Source organism: Cyprinodon variegatus, unplaced genomic scaffold (genome assembly GCF_000732505.1).
Source record: "Cyprinodon variegatus isolate N-32 unplaced genomic scaffold, C_variegatus-1.0 Scaffold463, whole genome shotgun sequence".
Classification (NCBI taxonomy): Eukaryota; Metazoa; Chordata; class Actinopteri; order Cyprinodontiformes; family Cyprinodontidae; genus Cyprinodon; species Cyprinodon variegatus.
Window position 1 is genome coordinate 442,006 of NW_015150916.1, and position 17,384 is coordinate 459,389.

The window sequence follows — 17,384 nt, forward strand, 5'->3', positions numbered from 1 at the left end:
ATTCACTGGCCCATGTGGTTCACTCAAATAAATAAGAAGCTGAAGCTCAGCTCGCTGTAGAAGTTAAAGCTAGTTAAGATTAAATATTTTGTTGAGTATTGCCAGTCCTCCCATCTGAGTGGATGTTGCTTTGACATGTATCACCTACCTATGATTGTTGATGATAGTGAACACTCTTTTGTGAGTGCAGCCTCCATTGATCACTGTGGCCTCTTTAGGGAGAATAATGTGCCATGTTCCACAGCAGGAATGTTTCTGGAAAGGACCCAACCACGTCTATTTGCAAGACCATTAGTGAAAACATAAACAGGATGACCATTCAGAGGGTATTTGGAAGGGTAAGAGGGTATAAGAAAGAAAGGGTAAGATTTTCTTTTCAATCTTTTCTAAGAAGGTGATACTTCAAGCATTTTTCTTTTTCTAGGTGTTTCATGTAATTGTGTGTTTTACGTTTGCTAGTCTAATTTTCTTTTAATTGCTAGTCTAGTTTTTGAATTTGCTATTCTAATTTTTGACTTTGGAGGACCTTCAGATTTTGACTGCCGTGAAACCATGTCCTGACATGGCATTTGCAACCCCGAGCCAATATACAATGAGGTGACCAACAGAAGAGGAGAGATAAGTGAAAAACAGGAAATGTGGTAGAAATATAAAGCATAGCTGAAGCAAAAAAATACTGTTTGATATATTTTTGGTAGGCTAAGAATAATCACCTTTATTGATGTATGTCAAAAAGTTAAATAACACAGGGCTGGAGAAAAGCATGGCCTGGATTTGATAATGGAACAAAATGTCTTTAACTGGGCTGATCAGAAGCCATAAAACAAAATAAAAGACACTTATTATTTATTATACAACCTATCAGATAATACCCAGTGCGGTAACAAATTTAATTACTGCTGTCATATAAAAAGGTGGGCAGCCCTTACAGAAGCGTAACTTAAGATAAAAATCAAATGTGTTCACCATTCAATGCTTTTAGTTTATTACGCTGCTGCATTATCATCTGCCAAGAGCCTCATCACTGATTTGTTTAACATTTTCTCTGCTTGACTTAAAATAAATAGAGTAAAAGTCTAATTAAGAGAGTTGTTCTTTTCCGATCACCTCTGGGGTAAAGAGATGTGACGACTGTAAGGAATATAAGGTCCTGTCTTCAAATAACACTATTAATAGAAATCCCCCTATAGATGACCACAATTTAAGATTCAGTCCATGGAAACCAGTTGTGATCTAACAGATTTCACAGGAAACACATTGCTGAATTTGTATCTAAAAACAAAGAAGTCCAAGACTTGCTGGGAGCTTAGTTAGTCCTGGGAATGGCTAGGGCTACCTCAGATAGAACTAAGAGGCTCTCATAGGAAAGAAATGTGTTGCAGTAAAGAAAACAGACCAGTTAACATTACTGTTGTCGTGGTCTTAATTACCCTGAACAGCACTAAAAAGTTAGCTGTCTGTTATGTATTTTCTACAATGGTATTTTTTTTCTTCTTTTTACTGATGTATCTTTCTAGGTAAAGAAATTACATACAGTTTCTACTGCATTCATTACTGGATCAGCTGCATCTGGGAAGAAACAACTGAGCCGTGCTGTCATGGTATGTTTTTATTTAGCTCAAATTAATACCTTGTAGTGTATTCTTTTAAATTTGCCAACAGGTTTATGAATATACTAGCGAAAGCATTGATAAGGGAAGAGCAAGAGAATACAATTTATTTAGTTACCGGTAATTAGGAACCGAGAACTAAAATTACACAGAGCTGTAAGGTGTTCTTATGGTAACTAATTCTATTTTTATGTGACATGGGTGCGATGATGATGACAATGATGATTGTTTTGATGATTTGTGAATAGTTGGGCCATAATACGGAATAAAATTTTATTTTAGCATGATGGAAAACCAAAAGAACAGTTTTGTTGTTTTGTCTTTGGAAACTCTAATTAACAGCCTGACCAGTTTTTGCTATTCATATAGGAATATTGAAATAAACACATTTTGGCATAAAAACATAACCCTTTTTTCAACAAAAAAAGCAGATATATATCCTAATATTGTTATGTAACACAGTTTAAATGAACATTATTAAAATTGTCTGCAAACAATTATATCTGAAAATGGCAGCAATGACATAACACAGTACCTAAGCAATCCAGTTTTAGTCTAATAGCCCCTTTAAAACCACAGCATTGGTACAAGAAACTATATCTGTATGAAATTATTTAGATTTAGCAAAAATAAATCATTTAATTTAATTCAATATACTTCAGTTTATTTATATAACGCCATTTCACAACACATCTTCTCAAGGCACTTTACAATTCAACAATTCAAAGTTTTCTATCTAAGGAAAACCAGCTGATTGCATCGACTCATTGACTCAAAGGCAATCCCCAAGCATGCTTGTAGTGACAGTGGAATGGAAAAACTCCCTTTTAACAGGAAGAAACCTCAAGCAGAACCAGGCTCAGTGTGAGCGGCCATCTGCCGAGGCCGACTGGGATTCAAGGAGACAGAAGCAGAGATACAAAAGGCAACTGTAAACAAGCTCCACATGCGGCCCCATCCAGGAAAATCACAGCCAGGGAAACAGGACCACACTTAAAAACACGCCAATCTCAAACATTTATAAACAAAAGTGTTGATGGCAGAAGCACAGCTGAAATTTATTCTTTTATTTATTCTTTGAAATTATTAGGATCTGCTTATTTAAAGTATATTAGAAAACAATTCATGATACCTTAAGGCTCTAATACATCAATATACATTGAATTCCCTACGTATTTGTTCCCTCCCTTCAAATTATTGAATTTAGATCCCTTCTGTTGCAGCAGATTAATAAAATTCAGCACCAAGGAGTATGGGCTGCTTCTACAAACTGTTCTCAGGAAGTCAGTGAATCCCAGCATAGTACCATAATAGAATGCTACTTTTACATCAAGTTTTTGTTACAAAATTTCCTTATAACTATTTTTCATGGTTCCGCATTAGATTTATTCCAACAATGTACACAATATGGAAAACAACAAGGCAGACATGGAAAAAATTGCAGTGCTGGAAACAATGCATATAGAGGTAAAAGAAGAGTCAGATACAGACCTCCTGTGCACAGAGTGTAGTATGGATTGGGTTTCAGTCCTATTCAGACCCTATGTAACAAAGGGCGAAAAACAGTTTTACTGGTATGAAGAAAATTTCAAGTGGAATGTGAGCCAGGCCTTAGTTTCAGTTTATGGCCTCAAAAAATGCTCTCCTTGAAAAATGGTCAGGTTGCTGCCTTACACACACCTTAAATTGGAAGATAGCCTTCTCAAAACAGTTTAAGATGTGGATGCTGCCATGGGGGACCGATGCCATGGTAACACTCCTGTATATATTACAGGATGCATTAAAGATGTCTACTTTAGCATACTTATCAAATTATTGATAAAAGCATATCAGCATGTATTTTACCACACACCAGACAGTTGGTGAGAATCTGCCCTCAATGCTCCATTCTTCAGTGTTTTTATTCAATATGCACACATTTCTCGCCACACAAAATCTCCTTTCTGTCCTCATGTGACTACATTATCACATCTACTAGATGCATGCAGAAGCAGTAACTAAGTTGGAGTTGCAGGAATGACTAGACTCATTGTTTCCTATCCAGTCACTGAGATTAGGAATAACAAAGACATTTGAAGAAATAAGGGTGTCGTTTCAGACTCACCTAAAGCCGCAGCCCATAGTAATAACAACTTTTATTGTCTAAATCACTGAAAGTACACTTAAATGCATGTAAAAAGTAATTCAGAGTTAAATGTCATATGTACTGTAAATATAACTTTCAGGTTGTCTGATTCATTTTAGTGTTAGCAAGACCAGAGCTAAAAAAATTGACATACGTTCTTATGAATGTCAAAGACTAAGTTTATTTTCAATTACTATATATATAAATCAAGATTCCTTTTCCATAAAATGTAAACCTCAGCTCCTGTAATATAATTTAAGTATGTGTCGCCCTCATGTGTTCTAAGGTTGAACTACAGTTTGTAAACTGATTTACAGTACTAGGAAGACTAAGTATATTGCAAAGATTAACTCTTTCTAAATGATTAGAAAGAGGGTAGCCAAATGAAAAAGCACTGCATAATACAGTCGAAATCATGTCCAATTGCTTTCTCTTGATCTAAGAAAGATCAGTTTAAAAGGATTTAGTATTCTGCACTGGAAAAAAAAGAGGAGCAAAACATTTGTATTCTTTTAATTTTAGAATCATTGTACAAGGACTTGCCAATGGATTAGCACTTATTTTTACAATATGTACCACATATTAACTGCACCTACATATTTACATGCTTACACAAGATTGTATCACAAAAGTGTGTGAAATTAGCAAAAACACAAGCGTCTTTGCCAAACTAAACACACCCATTATTCCATGAGCTGGCTAAACAAAATATAATCTCACAGCCACCGGCCCCTTCTAGGTTTAAAGCTGAAATCACAAATATGAGTGTAGCACATCATGGAAATAAAGGAAGATAAAATGATAACGCAAGACTCTACGATCCTACTAATGGTTTAAATGTAAACATTAAGCAGTTCAAATGCAAGCCTCTGACCACTGTTACTGGTTGTAATGCAAGAACTAGGATGCATTTGTGTGTTATTCAATACTCTGCATGTCTTTCTTGTGTTGACAGATGGTAGTGCAGTTAATGTGTAGAACTGCTAATAAGACAGAGCAAGGGTATTTTGTCAAAGAACATTAAGCCAAAAACACACCAGCCATTAGCCTACTGGTCTGTATGAATTCTATTGACATGCTGCAATAAACCCTTGTTTTAATAAGAGCAAATAAAAGGTAAATGGTGGGAAGTAGCTAATAAAGATGGAAACAAACATATGACACACACACACACACTCACTGTTGCACCACAACCAGATACTCTAGCAGCTTTCTTAAAAGGCAGACATGTACGATACAGTAATAGTGGCAGTTCTGCTGTCAAATACGCCAACACAAAACAGCAGCAGAGTAAAATCTACATGGTGTTTTTTCCAAGTGGAGCCGAACAGCTGCAGTTCAGCCTCCATAAAAGCCCAAATATTGGCCTGCACTGCAGAAAAAAAAATAGTTCAGGATGGGGAGGGATGCAAGCTGAAACTGTAGGTGTGTACTGGGTTCATTAGATAAAAAAAAAAGAACAAAGTGTAACACAAGCCATATCCAAATGCAACATTTTGAAATTGAAGGATAAAAAGTAATGTGTGCTTGCATCAGAACACTGGGGGTAAAAAACAATGGATGATGAGTGACAAATTTATTATTGGAAAAAGAAAATTGGGTGGAAAAATAAGGGGAAAATATGCAGACTGATTATATTCAAGCTTTTCTTTATTTGTAACATTGCAACTTAGGAGGAAGAGTTTCATGGTTGGCCAAGGTATCAGTTCTTATCGTCTGTCCAACTGGCCACAGAGGAGAGGACAGCTGAGGGTTCGAACATTCAGTTCACAGCATCCTGTTCCGTTTATGAGTGGGTGAGTCTGTGATGACGTCACTGTGGGGTGCTGAGCCTCGTTTACGGGTTGCATTAGAATCTAAGTGAAGCGCCATCTCCTCTGCTATGAAGGTGTTAAGGTCCATGTCGTGGAGGCCATTCCGACGTCGACTAAGAGACTGTGCAGGGTGTGTTGGGGAACCGGGAGGACCGGAACGCACAGAAATGCTAGCCATGGCACCACTGAGACCTAGGAGAATAATTTTATACAGTAATGTCAAACTGACGTCTATATAACTTCAAGCTACAACAGATCACTGGTGTTTCTTGACATTTCTCACTCACCATGCAGGGCTATAGCCTCTCTGAAAGGCTGCAGGTCTGCCTCAACAGAGTTATCTGCCTCTGGTGGCGATGGTCGACTTGCAGACACCATAGTAACTATGGGTGGTGCACGAGCTGTCCGAGGTGGTGGAACTTTGCCACAGAGGAAGCTGATGAGATCTTCCCGTCTTATAGTTCGTCGTCTCTTTTTAACCCATGCAATCACCTCTTTATTCCTGCGCTGGTGGCCTAAATGAACACCCAGGTCATAGCTCCGCTGGTGGGCCTCTACACTCTCTAATGGGAACAAAATGTTAAAGTCCCTTTTAACTCTGTTCTCCACAATTCAAAATAATGCTGCAATTTGAGGGAACTAATAATAGAATGTTTTACTTGCCTTTATACAGGTTAGTGACAGTGGTGGCTGCATTCTGGAAGGGGACCCAGAGGGAGAGACCTTGCTGCTGGCACACACGGTCTGTGAAGAGTATTTGAAGAGAGAAATTACTGGATATACATTTCTGCCTCGCATCAAACCTGGACTTCACTATATAGGGTATGTAAACATCCAACTGCCCCACTTATTTTTCTTTTGTAGCACAAGTTATTCAATGTATAATTTGAGCCATGCCAATAAGGAAATAATTGTTAATACTTCTGTTCTTCAGAGCTCACTTAAAAATGAAAATAAAAAGTCTTTAGACATAACTTTATAAAGATAATAGATTTCATATTTTGGATATCTGTAAATGCCCTGAAATAAACCAGATTTCCCAACCTTCGCTGTCCTTGTGTGTCTGACTGATATTATACTGTTAATCTCACACATTTGCATATTTAAAAAACGGTTAGAAGTCAACATTTTCGGATATACAAAAACAACACCTGACTTAGGAAGTTTTATATCGGCCATGTCAATTTGAGCCCTCATATAAGTCCATAGAATTTCACTAAGTGGTTCCAATACATGCAGTGACAGGCTGTGAATTCAACTTAATCCAATTATGACAAGTATGTCAGTCAAGCATGGTCCAATTCTGTGAGCCACAGCTACACTTAAGTGAAACTTGGTATCATGTTAAGACTTTATCATGCTCTTTAAAATCATACAACTTCTCGGAAAATTATAAATAACTCTCGAGCACACGTTTAACGGGAAATATTTCATAACACTGCATTACATATCCCTGTAACATTCACGTGGGAACGTCGCCATATGATGCATACAAAACCACAGCTTTAATCAAATGCATACATATCTTATGTGAACATAAAACTAAATACGGAAACGTTTATGTTAATCCTTTCGCCATCTTGTGGTACCAAAGACTACCAATGTAGTCATTGGCTAATCGTGTTGCTATTAAGTTTGCATTTTGACCGCTTAGAATAAAAAAACCCAATCTTTCATAACTTAGTAATATCTACCGCACATCCTGAAACGATTTCCTCCACATTAGAGCGTAAACACAGCTGTTGTTTTCAGCCCCCTCCCCGAGTATCGCCATTTTGACAATCTAGATAACTTGACGCGAAGACTAAAAAACATTTGTCTATATGGAGAGACCGAACGTCTTGAAAGATGCGATAACACTTTTAGAGTTAAACGGAGTTTTGCAAATACAGTATCGCCGAGTGGAGAAACGTAGGAGCTGAACCAGCCGAGGCCACTAAGCAACATTAGCCAGGGCTGTCCAACAGTCTGACACGGTGACCGGCTGTTAGCGGCTAACAGCGTTAGCAGCCGTTACAGTCAGCTTCAGGGTCAAGATATCGAGAACATTACCACAGAATAATCACGGCTACGTTTAATGAAAATAAATGTATGAGTAATAAAAATAAACCATGAAAATATTACGTTATATACTAGTTGAATTCGCTATTAGCATTAACAGTGCCCTTTGTGTCTAACCAACAAACCATACCGTTAGGATTAGCTTTTATTAGCATTAGCTTCAAAGCAGAACTTCTGCAAGTGTGGGACCCACCTTTATAAAGCTGTGCAACGGCGGTAGCAGAGTTCTGAAAGAGGTGCCACATTTTTTGTTGGCTCTGCTCCCTTTCCTCTTCGTTGGGATTGTCCTGTTCAGCCTCTGCCAGACACTGCCGTTCCCATTTCGAGAACCAGTGCTCGGGGCCGTGCTCTTGGATTTCAGCTTCACCCTCTTCCTTCCTCTCCTCCATGGCTAACGGGTTAGCTTTGTGTTCGGAGTGGAGTTTTGTCGGACTTAAGGGGTATTAAACTATTTCTCTTCCACGTTATTTCAGAGAAATAGATAATACACCCCTCCACCGCCTGCGGTAACGAAGGAGTAGTAACGTTTTCTAGAGCCGCATTGTGATTATTGTCTGCTCATCGTTAAACACCAAACCAAAGAACGCTGATGACAACACCTTAGAATTTCTGAAACTTGCCCCTCCCCTTTTCCCAGTGAACTGCATTTCGATTGGTTTAACTCGTTTTTAGGGCCGGGTCTTTTAGCTATAAAGCAATTCTGATTGGGTAAAGACCACAAGCGAAAAGGTCAGAGAAAAACAAAGTTGATAGTATTGGAGCATCTGTTTAGCCTGGCATTTAGCATTTCGTACGATAGAGGGCACCCTAACCATTAAAGTTTAGGCCACAAGGTTTTAGACCGCTTGCTTTTATAAGCGACAATCTCGCTTTCTTACATGCCAAAAATACAGTAATTAAAAGAATGAGTCACTGAATAACTACATATATATATAATAATTTACCTAAAATAAACAAATACACGCATTTAGCACTAAGCAGCTCAAATTAATCTATAGATCAATGATTTATACATGCATTATTATATCAATATGTTAAAAATTATAATAGATCCTATATCTATTGCATATATGAAACAATGTCAAAACTCAAAATGTTTTGAAAACCACTAATTATTCCTCAAATTTGCAAATAAACACATTTTTTTCAGTCACATAACTGGTTGTTTTGATCCATGAAGCTAATTTATCAAAAAAATTAAAGAGCTACACAAACCTATGCAAAGCACAGTAACACAAGGGATTTTTGCCAGTATGTGATATCATAAAGGTGATATAATTTCTTTAATGATTAGTAATTTTGTTGTCTTTTTTACATCCGTTTTATGTATACCATAATTTATTATTCTATTTTGCACTCCCAACAAACAGGTTGAATTATTTTCTGCAGTCAGCCTGTTAGGGGCACCTTACATGGCTTTCATTAACTGTTTAACTAAAGCCTTTATCTCCTTGTGGTTGTAATTGCTTTGTTGATAGGACGGAGAGGGGAAAGTTCAACATTACAGTACGTCCCTGTTTGCCCTCAGATCTATAGACTAAGAAGAGGGGGAAGTCCAACAGCTTCCTGAGTAATATACTCTCACATGCTGCCTGTGTTATCCTGCATGGTTCTCTGTGTCAGACTCTTCTGCAACTGCTTTGTGAAACCTTAGTCTACATTTAGCATTTTTCTTTCACATTTGTGTTATAACTTGGCAGTGTTTGAATATGGCCAAGGTCAAGAAGGCAGATTCTGATGTTGAGGACTACTTCCAGGAACCTGGGCCAGTTGTCACTTTTACCAGGCTGCATTACTCTGTTCAAGAAAAGAAGTTCTGCCGCAAAATAGGTCCTGAAAAACATATTCTTAAAGATGTAAGGTAAGACCAGATTCCCAAATATTGAGACTGTGAATATTCTAATCGTCTTTTCTGGGATTTTTTGTTGTTGTTTAACTGGATCTAATCTATATTTTGTTTATTTAATTTCAAGCATTAAACCACAAAAAATGTCTTCTCAAGGCATCCAATAAGTAATTTCCCTCTGAGATTATTAAAGTATTTCTGATTCTGATTCTGATTCTGATCCCACATAAAAGTGCACTTTAAGTAGTATATTATATTACATATACTATACTATACTATACTATACTATACTATACTATACTATACTATACTATACTATACTATACTATAGTAAACTATACTATACTGTATTATGATTATGATAAAATATTTCTTAAGAAACACAAGTGGTAATTGTCAAGTAATTATTTAAACTGTAGATTATAAGATATCATTTTAATTTTTTATTTCTGTCTATAAATTAGTAAAATTTGTTTATGCCATTTGATTCTGTTGATATGTCCGACATTTTTTAAGAAACACTGAAGTATAAAATAAAGCTGACATAACTGTCAAATTTAAAAAAGGAATAGAACACTGTAATACGGAATTGAAATTCTTTCTAGCCATTTTTGACATTGTGATAATATTATTAAGTGGATAGGAAAAAAAAAAAATAAAACTTAAATGTACATTAAATTATCTTTTAGTGGCATAATGAGACCAGGAATGAATGCCATCATGGGGGCCACAGGCAGTGGTAAAACATCGTAAGATATCTTTCTTTATGCTCAATTATTCTGCTATATATTTTCAGTTAGGTATATGTTGTAAACAATGGGTTTTATGAATTTTTTCACAGACTCCTGGATGTTATCGCAGGTAGAAAAGATCCAGCAGGACTGCGCCAAGGAACGGTTCAAGTGAATGGTAAAACTGTCACTTCTGAACTCAGGCTCAGCTCTGCTTATGTGGTACAGGTATGAAAAGCAAGTGTATTACAACAACCTCCAATATATAATGCTTGTTCATCTACCTCACTCCTTTTGTTTTTATGTTGTTTAGGATGACATTTTGATGGGCACTCTAACTGTGCGGGAGAACCTTCTTTTCAGTGCCAATCTGCGTCTTAACCGGAAGCATTATTCCTCTGCTGATAAACAGAAACTAGTGAACTCCATCATACAAGACCTGGGCCTTGTGGACTGTGCTGACACTAAGGTACTGAGATTTTGCAACATGTAACTTGCTTTAAAACAATACAATTAAATCTTATGGCTTCTTGAGGGCTGCTTTATAGAAAATTATTCAGCGGAAGTAAACATTAATTTTTCCTGCAAGAAATCAGAGATTCCTGAGTAAATATGCAATTTGTACAGAGACATTTCTTATTATTTTGATCTTTCAAAAAGTTTAAAACAGTAAAACAACTGCAACTCTTTTTAAAAAAAAACATTTTGTGCTTTTTTTTCATATAAGTTTTAGGCTTTTAAGATTTTCTGCAAACCTATATATTGAACTCCCCTTAAGATAGGGCTTCATTCATGCCTTTGGTAGTTGGCTCACTGTGAGTTTGTTTGGTAAAATGCAAGGGGATGTAAAGTGGTTAGAAACGACTTAATTTAATCCTCTCTCAAACTGTCAATCTTCTATTTCCAAAATATTAAAATTTTGTCCTCAAAAGAGTCTCTCTCATCCTTGAGGTGTTGGTCCACAGAGAGGATTTAGTTGTACATTTTGTACGTTTTTAAAATTATTTTATTTCAGTTGATCTGAGTGGTCCTGTTTGGATAGACATTGTATTTTTCTTCTTTTTTTTCCTACCTACGGTAAAACACCAGCATTCTCCCACTGACAGGAAGCATGGGATTGTTCTGTTCTTAGAACAACTGGCATTTGTTGATTGAAGAATAGCACAAATTAGTACAAATAGGCTAACTATCAATGACATAATGGTCATTCACATTGTTTGCTGGATTGCTTTGCTCAGAGGAAATACATTTTTCTTACAGATATATTTTCCTGCAGTTTCTCTGCAGACAGTAAAACGTTACATGTTACAAAACAATAACTTCAATTTATTTAGCCAAATGCAAATCATTTGTTACAATTACAAATTATTTTCAAATTCTTTAGAGAACAATCTTGAAAGGGTGCCACTTTATTATTATCGGTTGACCCTGAACCTCCTAGATGAAACTCAGTGCAACCTCTTGCCTTCGCAGATCCCCTAAATCCCAAATAGTGAAATCTAATGTCATTATACTGTAATTGCAGTTGCTTGGTGAGGGCCTTTAAGGTTTATATTAGCATCAACATTATTGAGCGAACAGCATCAAGGCCAAGGTACATAGTAGAAAGGTCAGGAATAAAGTTGGAGATTAGTTTAAAATGGGATTAGATTATAAAACGGTATCCTCAACTTGAAAAATATTACAAAGCAGTGTTCAGTTACAGAAAATGAAATTATAGTATATAGTATAGTAACAGAGGAGCTGCCAAGAGGATCAGAGTATCTCCAAAGGAGCTGCAGGACTCCATAGCCGATTTGTTTGAATCTTTTGACAGGGTAAATATTATCATATTGTGCCTGCTAATGGTCTTGCATTTAACATCAAGCTATGGTTGGCTAAAAACAGCCACCCCAAACAGGCCAGCATAATGCTGTAGGAATATTTGTTTCTGTAAAAACAGGGAAAGTCAGAGTTGATTCTAAAAGCTGGAATTAGATGACGGTATGTTAACATTAAGCCAGTGTCAAAGAGCTTCACAGGAGTCCAAGCCAGAAGATCAGAGATACAAAGAGGTACCAAAGGGAAATCCAGGGCAGTGTCAGGAAGCAGTTCCAGGTTCGGTCAAAAGGCAGAATCCAGAGTCTGAAGACAGTCAGTCAAACAGATCAGAACAGGAACAGGCAGACTCAGAGGTCCAAATGCAGAACTGGTCAGGATCAGGCAATCAAAACACAAACAGGTACACTAGAGAACTCTATCCAAAGGCTCGAATAATCTGGCACTGATGACTGGAAGCATTCATGTTAAATAGAAACTGGAGCAGGTGAGAAATGAATGGTGATGAGAAACTGCACGGAGCTAAGCAAGTGAAAGGAATGAACAATTAAAGCAGTCGTCAGCACCATGATCATGACAAAGATGTGTGTTTTTGTGTTTGTTTGAACACAGATAGGAACTGAGTTTCTGCGCGGTGTATCAGGAGGAGAGAGGAAAAGGTGCAGCATTGGGATGGAGCTTGTAACTTCCCCTTCGCTGTTGTTTCTGGATGAGCCAACAACAGGACTTGATTCCAACACAGCAAACTGCATCATGGGTCTACTACAGAGGTGTGGCACAGTTACAACTAATTTCCCCATTGATAATGTAATACCGGTACTCTAATTCTATAAACCAATGAAACCCTGCGTCATACTGTAACATGCTGACAAACTGCATGTTCTGCTATTTATACCTGGTACCAAGCACATATCTGTTGTCCATCTGTTAATTTTCTGAAAAAATTCCAACATGTTTCTAGACTGTCCAGAAGAGGTAAAACTATAATCTTCTCCATCCACCAACCACGCTACTCCATCTTCAAACAGTTCGACCACCTGACCCTGATCCATAAAGGAGAGATTGTGTATGCAGGAGCAGCAGATCATGCCCTTGAATATTTTACTGACCTCGGTATGTCATACACAGTTCTTATTACTGAGATGACTCAAAGTCCTACTGTCATTTAAAAAGACGGACAATTAAAAACATGTATTGTATATTGTAACTGAAAATTCCTGTTTTCATCTGACAGGGTATCAAATTGAGCCTTTTAACAACCCAGCTGACTTCTTCCTGGACATCACAAACGGAGAAGCAATGTCCACAAAACAATCACAGAGTGGAGGTAGTACATTAGAATAAAGGGAGGTTTTCTTAAAGGGGTTTTCAAGAACTTTTGCTAATTAACTAATATTTTTCCACCTCAGTAGACGTCATTCATCATAACCATAAAAGAGCACTTTTACAATCTTTAAAAAAAAAAAAAAATCTGGCCACTTATGCTTGGCTTGAATTAGTTCAGAGAATATAGAACAGTTTTTGAACATGCTGATATAATTAAAGTATGTATTTACAATGGATACAATATGTCATCCTGCTACGTGCCTTGCTACAGAAGCAAAGGTAAGGACTAATCATAGCAAGTCATAGGAGTTGATCAGCTCTGGATGATCATCTCTTTGAATAAAAGTTTATTTGCTAAAGCATCAAAGGCTACCTGTTGGCCTCAAACTTTGGCGACATCCAGTTTTCCAGCAGGGTTCATAGTCAGTTCGCTTTCAAAACAAATGATCAATATATGTGAAATGATAACTGATAAACACTTACTAACCTTGTTATATAGTTTAAACTACTCTTCAAAAATGTTTTTATTCTGATATATCGCTATTTTATTTTATTTTTTTTCATTATTCTGATTTTGTAAATTTTCAGAACACAGGACCCAGAATTGATGCAAGACAGACAGTGGAATAACTTGAAACGTTTATTTAACCAAGTGGGCTGTGGATCTGCAGTATCAGCAGCTAGGGTTCTATAACAGGAATATCTGGTTTGACAGTTCAGTCAGTTCTCCAAAGATGGAGGATGATTCCGGACGGTCGGCTGACAATACGCAGCAGAGGCTGCAGGGAGTTCCAGACGTGGTAGAAGGCTACAGAGGTGACAGGAGATCAGATCTGAGCTGACGAAGGAAGGCTAGATAATCCACAAGTCGAGAGGCAGATCTAGGTTCAGTCCACAGAAGAATCCAACAGTAGTCCAAAGACAGGATGAGACAGGGGCAGGCAGGCTCAAAGGTCCAAATGCAGAAACGGGTCAGGATCAGGCAATCAGAACACTATTAGTAATGCTAGAGAACTCTAAAAACCAAAGGCTAAAGAATAATCTGGCACTGATGGCTGGGACCAAGGAGTTTAAATAGAAGCAGGAACAGGTGGATTAAATGATCAGTAAGGAGGAACAGGGCAGAACTACACGTGACTGAAATGAGAAATCAAGCCAGCCATCAGCGCCAAAATCATGACAGATTTTAATATTTATCTGGTTTCCTCTATCATATTTGTGTAATATTTCTTTATTGTTCTCACTACAACACTCAATAGTGTTGTAATTTTCTGTTTTGCTTTTGCATGAATTTTTCCTCTCGTCAAGAACTTCTTGGCAAAAAAATTGGCCTAGTCTCTAATTATTACACGGATTAAATAAACGTACCTATAAGTTTGTCCTTAACATACCAATTATGTTTCTAATTCCTAAGAGGAGGGCTCAAACTGGTTGGCAGCGAAGTACTGTGAGTCCCAGCTGTACCAGAACGTGATGCAGGAGCTGGACAATGTGTATGAACACATCCCCGATGTGAGCAACAAAAATGCTGAGGCAGTCGACTATGTCACGCCCTTCCTCTATCAGGTCAGCAGATCTGTGGTTGAGAAAGCATTTTTCCTTCATAAGAACCACAACCCAAGTGTTATGATTGACAGATGATCTGTTTACTTACCTTGTTAAGAAAGCAAAGTTATAACACAGTATCATGACCTGTTATATCATTGTACTTGTCTGACTGCTTATTCATGGCCATAAAAAGATAACCCTCTTATATGTCTGAGACAGATGCGCGTGGTGTGTGGAAGGACGTTGCTGAACCTTTTAAGGAATCCACAGACATCTTATGGCCAGCTGGCTCTTAATATATTTTTTGCCATTCTGGTGGGACTCATATACTACCAGATGCCCCTGACGCTGCCAGAGGGTTTGCAAAACAGGTACACGCAACCTGCAGGCTGAGTATTTATTATTTATTTAGCTTTCATTTAATGAAATTAAAGATTTGTGGTGGGGAAAAAAGTAGAACATGTATCATGTCAACTCAAAGCATACTAAAATTAAAGTTTACAATCAAAAAGTCCATCATTAACAACACTTATGTATTGTTACATAAGTTAAGGAACAAACAGAAAAAAGAGAGCCATTATTTTGAAGTTATATAGTTAAATTGAAAGTTAATGAATAAATACAATATGCATAAAATAACTTAATACCTGTAAATTAAATTATTAAAAGAGAGGAACAAAGTACATAAGAAACCACCACGTAAAGATGATGGCTCACAACTTTATGTTTTTTTCTAATTTGAAGTAGGTCATTAAACATTGAAATAAATAGATAAATTCATCCTTCTGGCTAAATTATGCTTCAGTTTTGATGTTTATGAAATCAAACTGAACTGTTTTTTTCCCCCATCTATGTCCTCAGGAGTGGAGCATTCTTCTTCCTTATCTTAAACATGGTATTTGGGAACCTTTCTGCTGTCGAACTCTTTATCAACGAAAGGGCAATCTTCATGTAAGCAATAATAAACTGAGATGCAAAGTCTTTCAGGAGATTTTATCAGTTTATAATCGTTTATCTATACTTCCCGCCCATCTGGAGCATTAAGGAAACAGCTTGGAAACATGGTTTTATTATCAAAATATAGTAAAGAATTTAACTGTCATGTCTTAGTAATGTTTAATTTTTTTTTAACTATAAGCAATGTGTCAGTAATATTCTAGACTGAAATGCATAATACGAAGGACTGGATGATACAACTGAGGGTTAAATCTAATTGGCCTTGGCTTCTTCCAGTTCATTTACTGACTGAATGAAAAGGATTATTTTATGTACGACTATTAATTGTATTGCTATTTTCTCTTGAAAACTGTTATTCACATGTTTTATATTTTTGGACTATTCCCTGCAGATAGAAAATATATTTTATTTGACATTTTTATCCAATTACAAAGCAAACAGACATCTGAGATAAAACAATTTCATTTATGTAAATAAAAACCCTTTTTTTATTCTGTCGTTAATTTGCAGTCACGAGAACTCCAGTGGCTATTACAGAACATCAGTCTACTTCCTCTCTAAGGTCTTAGCTGATCTCCTCCCCAACCGCATCATCCCAATCCTTGTATTTTCAGCCATCGGCTACTACATGATGGGTAACATACTCACATCTGAGCAAATGTATAGATTCAGAGTGCAGTTGTCAATCTGTATGCATATTTGAAATTGTGGATATTTGCCAATTTGATAAGAATAACATGAATGTTTACTAAAGGCTCAACCTTGAAACACTAAGTTCCAAAATCTCTCTGTTTAGTTATTAAATGTGGTTGTTATAGATTAAAATCTTACTGTTTGTGCATCCACAGTTACTGCAAAAGGGACTACGTTAAATAAGTTCAGTTGCTTCTGGAATCAGGGGTTGCCATAGAAATCTTTATAGCTTACTATGCTTACAGATCTTTTACACCAAACATCCTTCCTCAGTCAATCAGGAGGTTAACCAAGGTCTCTGACATTACAATAAGAGACTTTATCTCCTTCTCCATACACTCTGCGGTGTCATTTATTACTTCAGTATTTCGTTTATTTATAATTTTACTATATAAAACCTTGTGTTTTGAGATCCTTATTGTTTAAAATGTCACTGCTGACGTAAACTTGTAGTGGTTCGCGTCTTCTTTTACACTGAGAATTATTTTTAGGGTGTCCCAAAGTACAGAAGAAAAGTGGATTCATATCCACTCACACGCTCAGTCCAATACTGTGCAAGTTCAGTTCAAGCTACAACTGGCTCTGCACTGGTGGCAACTTTAAAATAGTCCTCAGGATGAAATGGTTGAGTGATAATTCTGGTTACTCCTGGTCTTAAAGCCCTTTTCACATTAGAAACTTTCCCCTTGTGTTTGACTCTTTTTTTGAGACAAGTATTGGCGTCCTAACTGCTATTTTCTACATAAATGGATGTTAAGGGATTACGGATATACACTCACCGGCCACTTTATTAGGTACCCCATGCTAGTAACGGGTTGGACCCCCTTTTGCCTTCAGAACTGCCTCAATTCTTCG

At 37.0% G+C, this 17,384-nt stretch overlaps 2 protein-coding genes across 2 annotated transcripts in view; one reads left to right on the forward strand and one right to left on the reverse strand.

The window, feature by feature from the left end:
- Nucleotides 1-5,049: 5,049 nt before the first annotated feature.
- On the reverse strand, nt 5,050-8,202 carry LOC107094104 (UPF0472 protein C16orf72 homolog). Its single transcript, XM_015389522.1, has 4 exons — nt 7,804-8,202; nt 6,213-6,293; nt 5,837-6,112; nt 5,050-5,741 (listed from the first exon to the last, which is right to left on the reverse strand). Exons 1-4 carry the CDS (start codon nt 7,997-7,999, stop codon nt 5,503-5,505), a joined length of 792 nt encoding a protein of 263 aa, XP_015245008.1. The 5' UTR covers nt 8,000-8,202; the 3' UTR covers nt 5,050-5,502.
- A 1,117-nt stretch (nt 8,203-9,319) lies between these two features.
- Nucleotides 9,320-17,384, forward strand: part of LOC107094097 (ATP-binding cassette sub-family G member 2-like) — a 12,417-nt gene continuing 4,352 nt past the window's right edge. Inside the window, exons 1-11 of the mRNA XM_015389511.1 lie at nt 9,320-9,471; nt 10,146-10,205; nt 10,298-10,415; nt 10,501-10,656; nt 12,618-12,775; nt 12,967-13,118; nt 13,240-13,332; nt 14,746-14,897; nt 15,099-15,250; nt 15,741-15,830; nt 16,347-16,471. Of these exons, the coding sequence (XP_015244997.1) occupies nt 9,320-9,471; nt 10,146-10,205; nt 10,298-10,415; nt 10,501-10,656; nt 12,618-12,775; nt 12,967-13,118; nt 13,240-13,332; nt 14,746-14,897; nt 15,099-15,250; nt 15,741-15,830; nt 16,347-16,471 (1,408 nt within the window). The remainder of the gene's footprint in view (nt 9,472-10,145; nt 10,206-10,297; nt 10,416-10,500; nt 10,657-12,617; nt 12,776-12,966; nt 13,119-13,239; nt 13,333-14,745; nt 14,898-15,098; nt 15,251-15,740; nt 15,831-16,346; nt 16,472-17,384) is intronic.

What these genes read in the sequence shown, in the direction of transcription:
- LOC107094104 (XM_015389522.1), bottom strand. Translation starts at nt 7,999, where the DNA reads ATGGAGGAGAGGAAGGAAGAGGGTGAAGCTGAAATCCAAGAGCACGGC. An exon ending in CGTTGCACAGCTTTATAAAG is followed by an intron (nt 6,294 to 7,803) that starts GTGGGTCCCACA and finishes TACTCTTCACAG; the next exon opens with ACCGTGTGTGCCAGCAGCAA. An exon ending in TGTCACTAACCTGTATAAAG is followed by an intron (nt 6,113 to 6,212) that starts GCAAGTAAAACA and finishes TGTTCCCATTAG; the next exon opens with AGAGTGTAGAGGCCCACCAG.